This window comes from Gavialis gangeticus, unplaced genomic scaffold (assembly GCF_001723915.1).
Source record: "Gavialis gangeticus isolate Ggan-Ray unplaced genomic scaffold, GavGan_comp1, whole genome shotgun sequence".
NCBI lineage: Eukaryota > Metazoa > Chordata > Crocodylia > Gavialidae > Gavialis > Gavialis gangeticus.
In genome coordinates, this window is record NW_017728996.1 from 50,078,838 (window position 1) to 50,094,175 (window position 15,338).

Genomic DNA, 15,338 nt, shown 5'->3' on the forward strand with positions numbered 1-15,338 from the left:
TCAACACAACAAAAAGCAGCAAGGAGCACATAGGTAAGGGAAAACAGCATTCTTAGTAGTGTGTGATGGTGTATGCCCAACATCTGTTCTGTCTACTGAGAAATGTAGGCACTGTCTCTGAAAAGACACAATCAGACATTTCGTGTTCAAAACACTTTGGTTTCCTTCTCCTTGTCTCCTCTTGCCATAGCTTCTATATTTAGGTTATGGAGAGATGGACCCTTACAAGAATGGCTGGGTAACAAAGTACTTTAAAACATAACATTAATACACAAACAATATATAGGGATCACCTGGTCCATATGAAAAATGCAGTCACCTCTGCACCTTACCTTATCCTATTGAAAGGACAGAGGAACACTAAACTAACTAGAACTACTCAGACCGAATTCACTCAAAATGCAGCTCCTCTTCTGAAACTGTCCCAGAGTTTCATTTAAACATAAGCAGTTAGAAGTCTAACTGTCTCATCTGAAAGATGTAGCAGTTTCCTCAGTACTATAAAGAGGCACTGGTTCAGTGTTGACCTATTATATGGTTACTAATCTAGTGATATACTAGGAGTATCTATCTCAGTATCTGGAGGTTTTCTTCCAGTAGGTCTCCTGTCTGCTGATTCAAGTTACAAGATCTAACAAAATCACCAGTCCAAGTGTTATGGCTATTGGCTACTATTATCAGCTGATTTAAAATCAGCTAAGAGCCACTGATTCTTCACAGCTGGGCAAAAAATGTTAACACAACCTACTCCACCTGCAGACATATCAGATAATAGCATAATTCATTTAACTGCTTCACCACACCTGTCCCAGCTTTTTGCCTATTGCTTAGATTATAACAAGTATCAGTTAAATGCATGAGCTATGTAAGGGCACAGTATCTTTTGGCCATGTAACAGGGCCCCTTTTGGTCAACATTATAAGGAAGGGTAAAAGAGGAAGGTTCCTTTAAGAGGGACACCACACCTGGGAAGCACTGCCCTGATAGGCATATAAAAGAAGGGCCCCCAACAGTAAAAGACAGAAATATATCAGTAGTACAGGAAAGAAGAGATCCTGCAGGAGAAGGGTACATGCAGAAAACTGCTAATGTGAATAGACTTGGAGAAGGGCTGGATGGGATAAATAACACACTGAGGCAAAGTAGGCCAGAAGAAAGCCTGGTCTAGTAAAAACTTATTAGAGGAACTATAAAGGGATCCAAGGAGAGAGTGGTGCTGGGAAAGACCTAGCAGAAACCAAGCAGGGATAATAAGTAGAATGAATCTTGAAAGGACTGATGGCAAACCTAAAAGAGGCTATAAGAGATGGGGCAAGTGTTAGGAAGTCATAGGAGCCTGTGTGCTTGAGAAAGGTGCTGTGCTCTTGTGAGCAAGGCTCACGGTTCTCCAGTGACCTGTTCACTGACTTAACATCCAGATGTGGCAGCTAAGTCAAGTAGGAAAATTGAAAGAGACCTGTCTTGTGTGTAGCCTAGAAGAACTGCTTGAACCTGAGAAACTGGGGCACTAGTGAGTGGTCACAGGCTTTAATTATCTACTTTGTAATATATAATAGTACTATGCTTAGTTGCATGCTTTCACTGGAAAAGAGCAGCAAGTGTCAAATGGTCTATTATTAAAAGCCCTGAAAAATTAAGGGAGGTAAAGCCTGTCCAGTGGCTGACTTGGTTCACTTCCAAGGTTTCTAATGACATTCTCTCTTTCCTCTCCCCCACCTCCCCCGACTCTCAAGCCTTGAACATCATAAGAAGTTGTCAGCTTTGTTGTAGCTGACAGTACTGTCTGTCTGCCTAGTGAGCACTCTTTTCCTTGTATCTGAACAAGTTCATTATCTCTTTCACCTCCAAAGCTACATGGTTAAGCAGGGTACAGTTTTATCTTCTGGTGCTGTGTCCAAAAAAAACAGAATGAAGTGGAAGGATGCAAGGTAAGAAAGCGTTTTGTGTTCACTTGAACAAAGTCTCTTGATCATTTTTAAGATCTGTGCAACTTCTGACAAAGGTTTATTCTTGCAAACAGTATCATATTACCTTTCTCTTTGTTATCCAAATGCACGTTTACAACAGCAGTTACGGCCTTGTAAGCAATCTGGTGATGGATCCAAATGTATGTAAATAGAGATTATTTTATTTTGCTAGCAGTTTTCAAAGCTAGAGCTGTGCTGGGTGTCTTTTTTTCACTTATGCCTGAATAGCCAGTATTGTTCCTCTCAGAAGATCCTGGTAAAGGAGTAAGTCACAGACTGGCTGGGACATTCTCTTACCCCAAGAACTCTGCATCATTGCCTTAAAATTATCCCATGAGGCAAAAACCAGTCTCGCCTTTCTGAACAGGGACAGTATGGTCTGCTCCCTCCAGACCTGTGTCTAACTACAGAATGAATGCTCTTGTCAAACGGAGACACTGCATTGGGGGCAGAGTGTGGTACTATACTGTTCCAGCAGAGGGAGTCTGAACTCCAAGGAGGTCATCCCACAGCAAGGGTAAAGCTGTTTGAGCAAATCTAGCCACTGAGAGCAAAAAGAAACCTCCCATGCAGAGGTTGCCCAGGCATAAACAAATGAACTCAGTTTTATGAAGCAAAAAAGCTAACACTTGTGCAATGACTGGGAGAATAAATAAGCAACTGCCAGATCCTGAGAGAAAAACACTTGTCCATATGATCGGAGGGATGAACTACTAGCATTCATGATTTTCCTGTTCTCAGCTTGCTTAACAAGTGCATAGATCACCTACATCACAGGACTGCCAGACCTAACAGGAGACCAGCCTGAAATGTCATATATTCCCTTTTAAATGCACAGTCTCCAAACTGGGGAAAGAAATGGGACCCTGTAGTGACTCAAACTTGGTGTAATGAATGCTCGTTAACCACAGGGACAGTCTGCAATAAATTTTGTACCTCATTAAAATTGATTACCTCATTTCTCAGAGGGTTTTATGCCTCTGCTGGTCTAGAAATTAATAGGCCCTGCTCAGTGCCTGACTGCTGCAGAAGCACCGAAATGGATGGCTAATAGTTGGGTTCACCAATTAAGCATTTAAATGGGGTTCACTCATAGCACAAAGCAGACAGTGGAGCCAAAGGGCTTCCATGTATTTCAGTAGTTGACTCATCTGCACGTAGGTTTAGTTTATCGTGAAATCAATACCCAAAACTTTGAGACCAAGATGGTGTAACAGTGATGAAAATTCTGTATCTACCCAATATGCACAGCAGTGGGATATGACACTGTTTGCCAATACAGCATAAATGAGCAACTGCAGGCTTTTAAAAAGGAATATTATGTTCCCTAATACCAGTGAGCCATGGGACAATAAGAAGCAAAAAAATAAATCTAGTCCTACCACTGTACCCACCCTCTTAGGCAAGGACCTGCTTAAATCTAACTAACTGTATATAAATAATCCAGGTGGAAGAGCTGCTGTTTGAACCGCACAACTTGGGACATGTCCAAAGATGCTGCAGACCTAGGAAAACCTTGTAATATAATGCAACTTGTACCAATCCACAACACTTCATGAGTCCAAGGGTCTGTAGGTATTAACTAGCATCTGGAAGAGTAACCAACTGGTTGACTTGTCACTCTCTGAACTTTCACCTTTTAAACAGTAAAGTAACTTGCTGTACTTCTGTTCTTCACATTTAACTTGTCCAAAATCAGTACCACAGCTACTGTTTAAATCTTGACAACACCCAAATTTAGCCATCAACTATTAGCAACCATGAAACTAACCTTGGACCTTGAGCCGAACAACAGGCAATCTGTTCTTCTTACTATCTTCAACCATGTATGGGCACTGATTAATGAAAAACCTTCCTAAAATCAAGCAAGAAAAAAAGCAAGTGGTGACTTTTATTTTATTTTTTTATCCCCCCCCCCCTTGAAAAAAACAAACTTTAAAGCAAAGGACACACAGTTAGGCAAGCTATTAAATGGGCTGATCCCTGACTTCTAAAAATACTATATGTATTTTAAGACAAAATTATTTCATACACATTAAAACTACTTGAAAAACATGATCTATTATAACACATTGTTAATAATAGAACAGTTGCATTCAAGATCTAAATATTCAGGATTTCAGTTTTGCCATAGTATGAATTTGAAATACAACTACAGTAGAGCCACTATGCTGAAAATAAAGTTAAGCATATTTCGCAGATAATATGTGGTGACTGGCACTTTGACATGTACCGTATAATGGCTTCAACAAAAAGCTTTGAACTCCACTCTAAAATCCTATGAAGTAGCCTAAGAGGGCACGCAAGCCTTGAAAATACAATACCAGTTGGCTCATCTTGGGTTAAATGAGATGTATCATAAGAACATGCTGAAGTTACTAAAATGAGCACACATTCTGGCAATTTAATAAAACTCCCCTGATGCTCCAGTTATGTGAGGAGGTTCACAGTTGACCTCGGCAGAACAAGCTAAAATATCTTGGTTATGGTAAAAACCAATCCTTAAATCTGAGAAGCTGACAGCGTATAAACAGGAGCATGGCAATTGGCTTTGCACCTCAATGCTACTCCAGAGAACACTGTACACTGAATACTAGACTTCAATTGAGCATCAGTCTTCAATTGTGGAACTCAAGTGCACTGTTGTGCAGGACAAAAAGTCCTAATTCCATCTGATGTAGTTTGATCACTGTTCCCCTTTTATAGTTTAGACTATGAAGTGAGTACCTTAAACATCAAAGAATTCTGTTTTCCCCATTAGCTTCATGGGATACAACAAGTAGCACATCCTTACAGCACAGGTTTACAACTCACCTTTGTGCTTTGAGCTAGATCTAGACCTATAGAGTGCATTGCATGCCAGATCCAGCCTGCCTATGTCCTAAGACCAATAGAGACTGTCTAGTGGAACACCTTCCCTCCCATTGTTGAAGTTATGGCATTCTTGAGACGACTATTACAAGTAATAGGAAAAGTAATCTTTTGAAGTATTTTGTGTATGTTAGCTACTTTTCAATTGAGACCACGGTATGAAAACTATTGTCTAGGAATAAAAAAAAAAGTCAAAAAGGGATACCTTCAAACAAGAATCCAGAAAAAACAAAGCACAGGAACTGAACCCAGAAGCAAGCAGAACATCAACAGCCCTAACCAGGCAGAACGGCAAATGACCGAAATGTAATGCATCATCCCCCACAACTTGCTGCAATCAGGAGGTGGCAGCCGTGCAGGTAAATGCATTCAAACTTGTAGCGCTCTAGCTCAGGCTTACAGCTGTGAAGACATTGTTCTATGGCTTGTATAGCCCCACTTGGGACTGAGTGTGTCAGGTGGTCAGCCCACGCTAAAGTCTGTATTGTGCTAGTTTTGGTCCAGAATTGCCTCTGGATCTGTCAGTTGCCAATTATGAAACTATTTCTGCTTTCCTGGGATGTCCCTAAGCTATTTCCTTTTGATTGCCAATCAACGGCTACCAAATGCTGGTTTCAGGAAACTAGCTGGTACCCAGGTTGTGATAGCACCTTTCAGTATAGTGTAAATGTATCCACACTTCTAGTTTTCACAGCCATCATATGACCTCTCACTCACAAATCCCTCACTTGTGAGGGAGAGAGAGAGAGCCACGCTCATAATCTGGAAAGGATGACTGCAATGAAACCATACAAACACTGATGCCTGATTAGTGTCTGTAGCAGAGACTGCCTGGGGACATACCATATGGGGGAGGGGGGAAGAAAGGTGTGGTTGGTTTTTTGTTGGGGGTTTTTTGGCTTTTTTTGGGGTGTGGGGGGGTGACTTTTTTTAATGCTGAAAAGAAATGAGGAAAGTGCAAAGGTATGTGGCACTCCCAGGGACTGATCATGAAACACATTTCTTGGCAACAAAGCACCATGTCACCAGAAACTAAAATCCCCTCTCCATACTCCTCATGGGCACATGAGTAGGACCAGCTGTCCATCTTCCACCTTGCAGAGCGCCCCCTCGATGGTCCACAGTGACACAAAGTGGTCCATGTTTTGTTGCAAGGTGAAATGTCCAAATTCACATGACACCTCTGGGCCAGGAAGTGGAAGAACTGGAGGGTGTCATCGGAGCTGGACCCTGTGAGCTTATTTCTGTGGCTTTGCAGAGTTGCCATCTTGGCCTGGCTCAGCAGGAAATCAGCCAAGCAGATTGCACTCCTCTTGGCTGCTTGGTATGGGATAGATCAGATGTACATTGTCTCAGAGGAGTCAAAGTTCAGCATGCCAAAGTGTTGAGGATGGCAAAGAGCAACTGCAGCCAGACACAGTCCAGAAAAGCATGAAAGAGTCTCCTTCACCTCTTTTCAGAAAAGGCAGGCTGCTTATACCACCAGGTCTTAGTGGCAGACAAAAGTGCCTGTGACCAGTGCTCTATGCAGCAGCTGCCATTGGAGGTTGCTAGTTGTCTTGGCAATGGGTGGCTTTGTACAGGGTATGGCACGTGAGGCAGGCTTGCTCTGGTGTTGCTGCCACTAGGCACTGCCTCCAATTCATGTTGGGGTGGGCAGTGAGGACATGGGCATGACACTCATTAACTATCCATATGTACAGGGAGGTGGAGGGAGAAGAGACGAAAATAGAGACAGTGTAGAAGAGAGAGAAAGCAATAAAAGGAAGGGAAAATGGAAACAAAGATGAAAGGAAGAAGTGTGACTCCTTCAGAAAAAAAATGCATTCAGCATCAACTGAGAGAAATGGCTAAACTAGCTCTTTGTTATAAACAAATAAGTTTGATTCTTATATACCAAATAACATTAATATCTCAGGAGACATGAATGCGCAAAGCGCTGCTTCCTGCCTCTATTGATGTAGCTATAAGCCTTACCAAATTATGCTGACTTGTTTATAGTCCCAGGAAACTTGAGCAATGAATAAATAAGATGGCACAAGTGAAACTGGCTGTTTATCCTGGTCATTCAGGATAACATGATACTTCTCAAGAAAGAGGGTCCTAGTCAAATCCCTTTTGGTAACTACAGTCTGCTTATCTAGAAATATGCCTGTAGTTTAAACAAACAAAGTATTCTTCAATTTCTATCATTACTACACATACAAAAACTATACATAAGAGTGTTGCACTATTGTTGTATTTGTAAATGCTTTATAAAGAATGAAAGAATTGCTGGATGATCAGATTAACAATCCACCTGATCTGCCAGGACATCTGCTTGGCTAGGAGAAACACTGTTGACATTTTATAGCCAACTGACTAGGATCTGAAAGTTGTGTGACTTTGGTCTGCTGGTAGCATCATTTAGTTTAATCGATGGTTTGATTACTTGCAGAAGGTGCGATAAGGATGCTGATGCTTTGCTTAAAATGGTGCCTCAAACCAAATATCTCGATGACTGTCTCAAGTGTTTTCCAGCTGCATAATGCCAGCGCTAATTGTGAGCTCACTGTCACTTTGAACAGTTAGCCTCTCAAATCTGAAACCCACTCAGTTTTATTTTGGAGTCTCCCTCAACTAGACTCAACTTTATAAATCGCATCTCCAGAAAACTGCTTTAAAGATCAAAACAAGGAATAACCTACTTGCCAAACTTGCAGGTTCCACTTGGGGTGCCAATGCCTCCATGTTATGCTTATCTGCTCTCGCACTGTTGTTCAGTTGCAGAATACTGTGACCCTATATGGGCTCGTTCATCCCACAGCAAATAAGCAGACACCCGACTGCATGCTACAACGCATCTTGTGTCAGGCACACTGTGCCCCATTCCACTCCCACAATTACTAGTACTCGATAACATTGCTCCCCCTCATCTCCGCCATACAAATGCAGAATTAAACTTACTAGCCAGACTCTGGGATAACCCTATGTTGCCAGCGCACTGGGACATATTCCACCCACCAATAGCTTGGTCTCCCCTCAAGATGCCCAATATGGTCCATCCTTTCAAAATCCTTTGACTTTTCCTTATTTACTCACTGGCATGCAGAATGGTCAGCACAAGCATCAGTCAATCACTGTATCACCTCAGATCCTACAGTCAGTCACCTGGAATTTAACTGGCCATACCATTATTGGGCACTTCTCAACTGTGTTCAAGCTGGACAGGGTCACAATGCCTCATCTATACCAATGGGGCCTTTGCAATGACCCCAAATGCCCTTGTGGACAAGCTCAAGCCATGCCCCACATTGACTTGTGTCTATTTACAAAGCTACCTGGTGGCCTTCAAGTTCTTCCCACTGGGAATGACATTGCCTTAAGATGACTGAAACAATAAGCTGAAACCACAGATGCTAAATAAATAAATAAATAAAACCAGAACTAAAATTCTTCCTTATTTCAGGAAGCTAGTGGTTGCACAGTTTCTCTCTATGGTATACAGAAGTAGTGATAGATTACAAATATCTATCCTAGCATACCAAATTTCCAAACACTTTAAGTGCTTTCCTAATTTTAGCAGTAAGGCATGTATATGTTTCAAATATCCTAATCAATTTTTTTTTCATTCTGTTAGTCCCACTGGCAACAAAATAAGACTTACATGCTGAGAAGAGAGTGAAGCAGCAGTTGCAATATACAATACAGAAATCCCCCTTGCTTCCAGAATGTTGGGGAGCATTTTTCAGTATTTCCAAGTAAACACTATGCTATAATTTAGAGAGAGAAGTACTTAGCCTACATATGTTTTCACCTATACAGAATTTGACCCCGACATACAATGTTACCTAGTGTTGAATATAGGGGTGTATAAGCAAGGTATTGGCTAAAATTATACTGTACATGTTTTCTTCTATTTTTCTTTAATTAAATGCTTTAAAAAACAACACAATGTTACACAGACTTCTAACACACCAACTTCAGGAAATTGGAGGGTTGTGTTTAGCTGTGTATATGAATTTCAATGAGGTCTTATTACAATACTACAGTAAACACATCCAGTAATTAAAAAACCTACTCTGTACCTATTGTTACATTTTTAAAAGATGTAGTTTAAATTGGAGGTTGGTTAAAATTGGGCACTCCAAAATATACATTAGACATCTAGTTAAAAACACTTCAAAGGTAAAAGCAAGTTCACCTTCAATTATCCACATCCAAACACCTGTCAATTTTATAGTCTGAGTGAAATTAAAAACTTAGAAGGGATCTTTCTTTCTGGTTCCTATTCAACTGCAACTGAAATTTGTACAGAGAATCAATAGTCTCAATTTATCACCAATTTAAGATGGTAGAAGAATTGAGGAGGACATAGCACACATGATTTTTAGTGCCATAAATATCTACAAGTAACTTCTGGGGAAAAAATATCCATTTCCTTCTATTCTGTAACTTATTTGTTTTAAACAAAAGTGTTTTCATATTAGATTTCTTTTAAATATTCCAATTAAACATGATAAATTTAACTTTAGACCTTCTGACAGCGTAAGTAAAAATAGGTCAGTTGTGGATTTTCTTTTGCTGCCGTTCTTTACACTCAAGGCCACACTTCTGCCTTACCACAACAGTTTTTGAAATAAAAATTTAAATGTATATAATACATAATCACTTAGGCTGAAATTATCACACCCACTTTAAACTGAATATCTGACAAATCCAAGCGGTTTCCATTAATCTTTAAAAACACGCTTATGGAATAGTATGAATAATGTCTGGAAATCACTACAAAGAATTAGAAATGAGGGGGTTTTTATGGTCATTTTTAAGTGCAAAGATTACACACCTGTTTTAAAATATGAAATAGATAACTTGTCTAGTTCAATGACTGTTATAGTGAACACGAGCAGAAAAATCAACAATATGTATAATATCAATGGGTATATAAGCAACAATGAGCATTTCAAACGTTAAAACAGGGGTGAGTCGGGTATCCAGGCTGTAGCTGTACTGGAGCCCTACAGGTCAGATGGACCGCTGGGTCGCTCTGCAGGCCAGTGCAGACTGGAGCTGGCGGGCAGGGCTGGCCTAGCGAGATGCCACATGCGGCATGCTCCCTGTGCCAGCCACCTATGCCACAGGTGGTATAGGCCAGCCCTGCTCAGAGGCTTGCACTGTAGGCAGTGCGTGGGCTGGACCTAGAGCCATGGCTCAGGGGGCTGGCCAGCACTCTGGCTCCAGGGCCAGTCAAGACTGGACCCCAAGCTGTCTGTGTGTTCAAACCAGTGTTGAGGGCTTAGTAGGGTGCCACAAGCAGCATGTGCCCCATGCCAGCCCTCTGGGGCCATGAGCAGCACTCATGGGGCTGGCCAGGGCAGCATGCTGCACGTGTTACCCACCCAGACCAGCCCTGAGCACTGGCTCTGGTGCAGCCAGATATGGCCTGAAGACTGGCCTGTGAGTCTCAGACTGACCCTAGATGTAGCACAGAGGCCTGGTGCATGTTGCAAACGGCATGCAGCACCCTGCCAGATGGCCTTAAGCACAGGCTTTGGTATGGCCTGATGTAGCCTAGCTCTAAGCCAGCGCACAGGGTCAATCCAGCGTGGGGGCCACACGCAGCTTGTGCCCCTGACCGACCCTCTGCACCATGAGCAGCACCTACAGCACCAGGTCTATCCCATGAACCAGAACGCATGCAGGGTCGGTCTGAAACCCACAGGCAGACACCCCTGAGTTAAAATATTCATGTCTTCTAAAACAGCAAGATAAAAATTTTGCTTTAAAATTGATCCATAAGTGTGCCACCAATATTTTGACTAGGTTTTACCACAAAATGGTTCTTCTTCACTCCATGATCAATGCTCATGCCTTAGGGTGTGTACAACATCAGGGTAATGTATTAACTCATTTTACCCTTTAATAAGATAAAGAGCATAATTTGTTTAATGACCAGGAAGGCAAAACTTAATTGGAAAAAAAAACAGCCCCTAGGGACCCAGCAGAATAACAAATAGCAAAGAGAAGGCTGCCTGTGGAAGAGAGCAGTTGCCACTCTTACATGACATCCTCCCACAACTGTTTGCCAGGCACCTAGACTGGCTCTTTGTACCAAGGGTAAGGCTCTGGAATGGCCCAAATGTACTCCTTCTCCCCCCATTCCAGAATAAAATATGAATGTTTCCATCAATCTACATGCAGTCAAATGTTCAATGAGCGCCATCGGAGGTGGGGAAACACAGCCCCTTTGATCCCAGTATTTGTTTAAACTGTTGTATCCCAAAAAGCAGAAACATGTGCTGCTCATGTGCGAGAGGCGGTTTTTAAATGAGCCCCTAAAACAAACAGCCTGTCAGGTACGATTTTAGAGTAGCTAAATCATAAGCAATGCCATCTGACAAGAAGATCACCCCAATATTCCCTTTAATCTATTAGGAAAAATTGGTTCTCAAGAGGTCTTCCCAACCAGCCTCTTCTGCACATCGGGCAGCTTCCAAGATGGAACCATTTCTATTTTTCTAATGCACCTCAGCAGAAGCCTATTATTGAAAACAGTTCTAATCTTGTATTAGGTTTGCTTCTATAGCTGGCGTCCATAAAAAAAAAAAAAAGGGCTCTTCTTTCTGACATCTGTTATAGTCTGGTACACACAATCTGTGTTTAAAACAAAGCTGCTTGCTTTTTAGGTCCATTTTTAGTGTTTTCAGTCCTCCTACAACAACTGTACAGCAATAGATACCTGGAAATTATTACTTGTTTTAAGAGGACAAAGATTCCTATTTAGACTCTCTATTAAATGCCCTAACTCTAGTCTTCTAGGTTGTCTGTCATTTTCCTGCACAACATCCTCTCTATGGAGATAGAATAAATAGAATGTGAACATTCAAAATGAATTCCTGCTTTGGGATTTTCATTTAGTCATTTATAATGACTTAATTCCCAGAGCACCTTAAAATTTAGTAAACTGCAGGACTAAGCAAGAACCACTTGCTTTAACCTTATGCTCAACCTTTGGCTGACTTTTTATTACATGCAGAGGGGAATAGCTATACAACTGAGAATAGCTAAAAAAATAAACAGAACTCAAACAGCTGGGAATAATATGGCTAAGTAAAAACTAGAATCAATATTGCTGATTTATTCTGTGGTACTGGTTTGGTTTTTTAAATTCATTATTCCCTATTATTCCCTATTCCCTTAGTAGAATACCCAAGTCCTACTATTCAATTTAGATATGGGGATGGAAGGGATTTACATAATAATTAGTACAAAAAAATTACATGCCTTAATCACTACTTGTTTGTCCTCCTTTAGCCATTTCAGTCTCAATCCTACACATCCCTGTGTGAGTGCTATAAGGATCACTTGTTGCATTCTGGTGCAAGCACTGGCTAAGAATTGGCACAAATAAGCTTAAGCAAGAAAAAAAGCTCTACACTGAAGAGTGGAGAATCTGAAACACTTGTAAGCCATCTTATTTTCAACACGGGTACAAAACAGATGAAGGAGCAAGAACAGGTCAAGCACAGGCAAAAAGATGGACTAAAGCCTTTTGAAAATCTGTTGTTAGGAGCATATCAATGATCATGTCTACATGTTCTCTTAATGTGCATTAAGTTTAGGCGCGTGTAATGTGATTTAGGCACATTAACGTGGTGGTGGACCAACTTGGGACTAAAGTGAGTTCCCAGTTAGTCGACATACATAGTGTTAAAGCACCTTAGCGCATCTACACATGCGTAAAGGCACTTTAGCTATTCGCGCATAAATTTGATACCTGCCTTTCCAGGTATCACCATTTTTTAAGGTGCTTTACGGGTGCACACGTATAGACCCACACCCTTAATGTGCCTTAAACTGGCACAAGTAGATGCGCCCAGTATGTCCAAATGACTTCCAAAAAAACCTGTGCTCTTAAGTCATGCGTAGCAGTTCTGAAAACCCTACCTCTGCAGAAGCCATTTTGCTTTTCATTTTCTTCTATGCACAACCCCATTCCTGCTATCAAGCAGGAGTTGTACCATCCTGGGAGCTGTATAGCAGTATGCTAACTCAAGTAATGCAAACAAAATTCCCCTGCTCTTCATGTCCTATTCATCACTGAATGTACGACTTGCTCCTTGTACCATACTGGATCAAATCCTTAAAAGCTCAATGAATCGCATCCCGATTGAACAGCAGGTTCAAAGTTTTACACTAAATTTGGACTTTAAAAAAAAAATACATTCCTAACTTTAAAATCTTGAAGTACAAGATGAGGAACAGCAAATGAAGAATAAACCATAGCTTTTAGTTTGGGAAATGTAATATCTGATTTGTGGGAGTTTGCGCATAGTTGGAAGAATAAAATAACATTCTATTATGGGCAAGTGGTAGAAAACTTACCATTTATGGTTAGTCTCTATTTTCTACCTCTCTCTTCATATAGAAAAACTCAACATTTCTGTGCCAAAATTTGACAAGCATTTTGCATAGCTAGTTCATTCTGAGGATTTTCAAATGAATGTCAATTATTTTCTGAATACACAGTTTAAAACTTGGCCTCAGATATAATACGGATGCATTTAGTGTTTCATATACTCTTGTATTGGTTAAGTTGTGTAGGCCAACCTTAGCTGACAGACTATAGTAGGGTTTTCCTGCATCAACACTATGGGTGCAGCCCTATGAGCACACATGCAGTTAGCGGTGCCACAGCAGCGTTTTTTTGACACCAGAATCTCTGTGTCAAAAAAAACAAAAACAAAAAAAAAGCACCAGAAAAAAGCAGGGTAGCACATAGGCAGCAGCATGCACTGCCCAAAACCGGAGCCTGGCCAGCCAGAGCCACACCAACTTCTGGCCAGGTCTATGCACCTGGATCACTGCTGCTGCAGCCCTGGGAGGCCCCACAGGATCCCAGGTAAGGCAGCACCTGTGCTGGCCCCAGCCTCCCCTACCCTACCCAGGGCAACTTGCCGTGAGCCAGAGCATGTGTGCAGGAGCGTTCTGTGGGGGCAAGTAGCAGTGGCACAAATATGTTACACTGCTGTTTGTCCCTGGGGAAACGCATGTTCCTGCTCATGGGGAAGCACCCTATGAGTAAAAAGTAGTTGGTGCTGAATTGAAATGAAAGATGCTATATAAAAATGTAGGGGGGGGTTTTCACGCTTACTAGATAGAGGTGAGACTGTCGTAACTATTCGTATTGAAGAATGCATCCTTTGTTGCCTGTGCATTCTTACACCAGCTCAGAGTTAATTGTAAGGCTAATTCTTGTGCAGGGTAGTAAAGGTTGGTATCAATCTAATGGGGTTGTCAACTCATTCAATGATTTGCACAAAGTGGGTTGAATTCCATTTGTACATCAACATTTAATTTGCTTTAAATAATGAATGTATGGCTCCATTACATAATGTATTCTACTTCCAGCTGAGGATGGGGAGCATGGGTAAAGGGACAGAACATGTCAGTCACATGGAGTGTCTTCTTCTCTTACCAAATGAGGAAACTTCCACAGTAAACTTTAAAAATTAAATCACAGATTAAGGAAAAACACAGCATTTTTTCCTCCTACTTATCAAAGTAAATTTGGCCTAATGACAAAAAAATCAAAGGCCTTGACATCAACATTTTTATCTTTATTGTAGATAAATTTGTTTTCTGGGAGGAACAAATCTGACACCCTTAATTCTTGAAGAAAGGAAGTTTTCAGAAAGGAACTCCTTTTTTTTTATCCTGTGCTCACTGTATCATATTAAAGATCATAGAGGTATTAAAATAAGAATTTCAGAAGTGTTATGCCTCCAGTGTGGGAAGCAGGCCCCTCTTTAAATACAGGTGCCCAGAATGATACTGGCCTTTGAGGCCTGGAGAAAAGGTTTCCCAACAGAAAATAAATGTTAATGATGAAAACCTGGGTAGCTCAACATGCAGAATTGCTAGAACTAGTGGCCAACTTCCTGATATTATACAAAAAACTAAGATTGTTGGGAATTGTTTGAGAATTTGATTCCAAATCCCATGTTTGCCTTTAACTGATATGAATCCTATATTTTTAGCCCACAAAGAAGCCTTTAGGCCATGCAGTTATCGGGTTGAGCAGGACTAGACTTGCTTGCGGAGCTGGACAGTACTGCATTTCTTGTGAAAGTATACAGAGGCACTTAGGGTATCAGCTGACAATTCCAATTTGGTTAATTTTTTGGTGTCTGGTTCCACTTAAAGTTTTCAGATCTCTAAAACTGGAGCTGAGATGATGCCAGCTAGACTCAACTACCTGTGAAAGCACCTGTAGAATGAAAACCCTGCTCTTTCAGTGATACCAGTGCTCGGGGATGTAGGGGGGGTAGTTAGGAAGGCCAAGACAGAGATGGAACTGGGGCTAGCTTCCCAGATTAAGGACAATAAGAAGTCTTTTTTTAAATACGTAGGGGGTAAAAAGAAGGTCCCAGGTAATGTGGGGCCCTTGCAGGATGCGTTGGCAAACTTGGTCGTCACACCAGATGACAAAGCTAACATGCTGAATGATTTCTTTGCCTC

The 15,338-nt window shown here is 41.2% G+C and overlaps 1 protein-coding gene across 1 annotated transcript in view; it reads right to left on the reverse strand.

Moving 5' to 3' along the window:
• REC114 (REC114 meiotic recombination protein) overlaps positions 1–15,338 on the reverse strand; it is a 70,599-nt gene that overhangs the window by 20,244 nt on the left and 35,017 nt on the right. Inside the window, exon 3 of the mRNA XM_019503842.1 lies at positions 3,739–3,822. Coding sequence (XP_019359387.1) covers positions 3,739–3,822 — 84 coding nt within the window. The remainder of the gene's footprint in view (positions 1–3,738; positions 3,823–15,338) is intronic.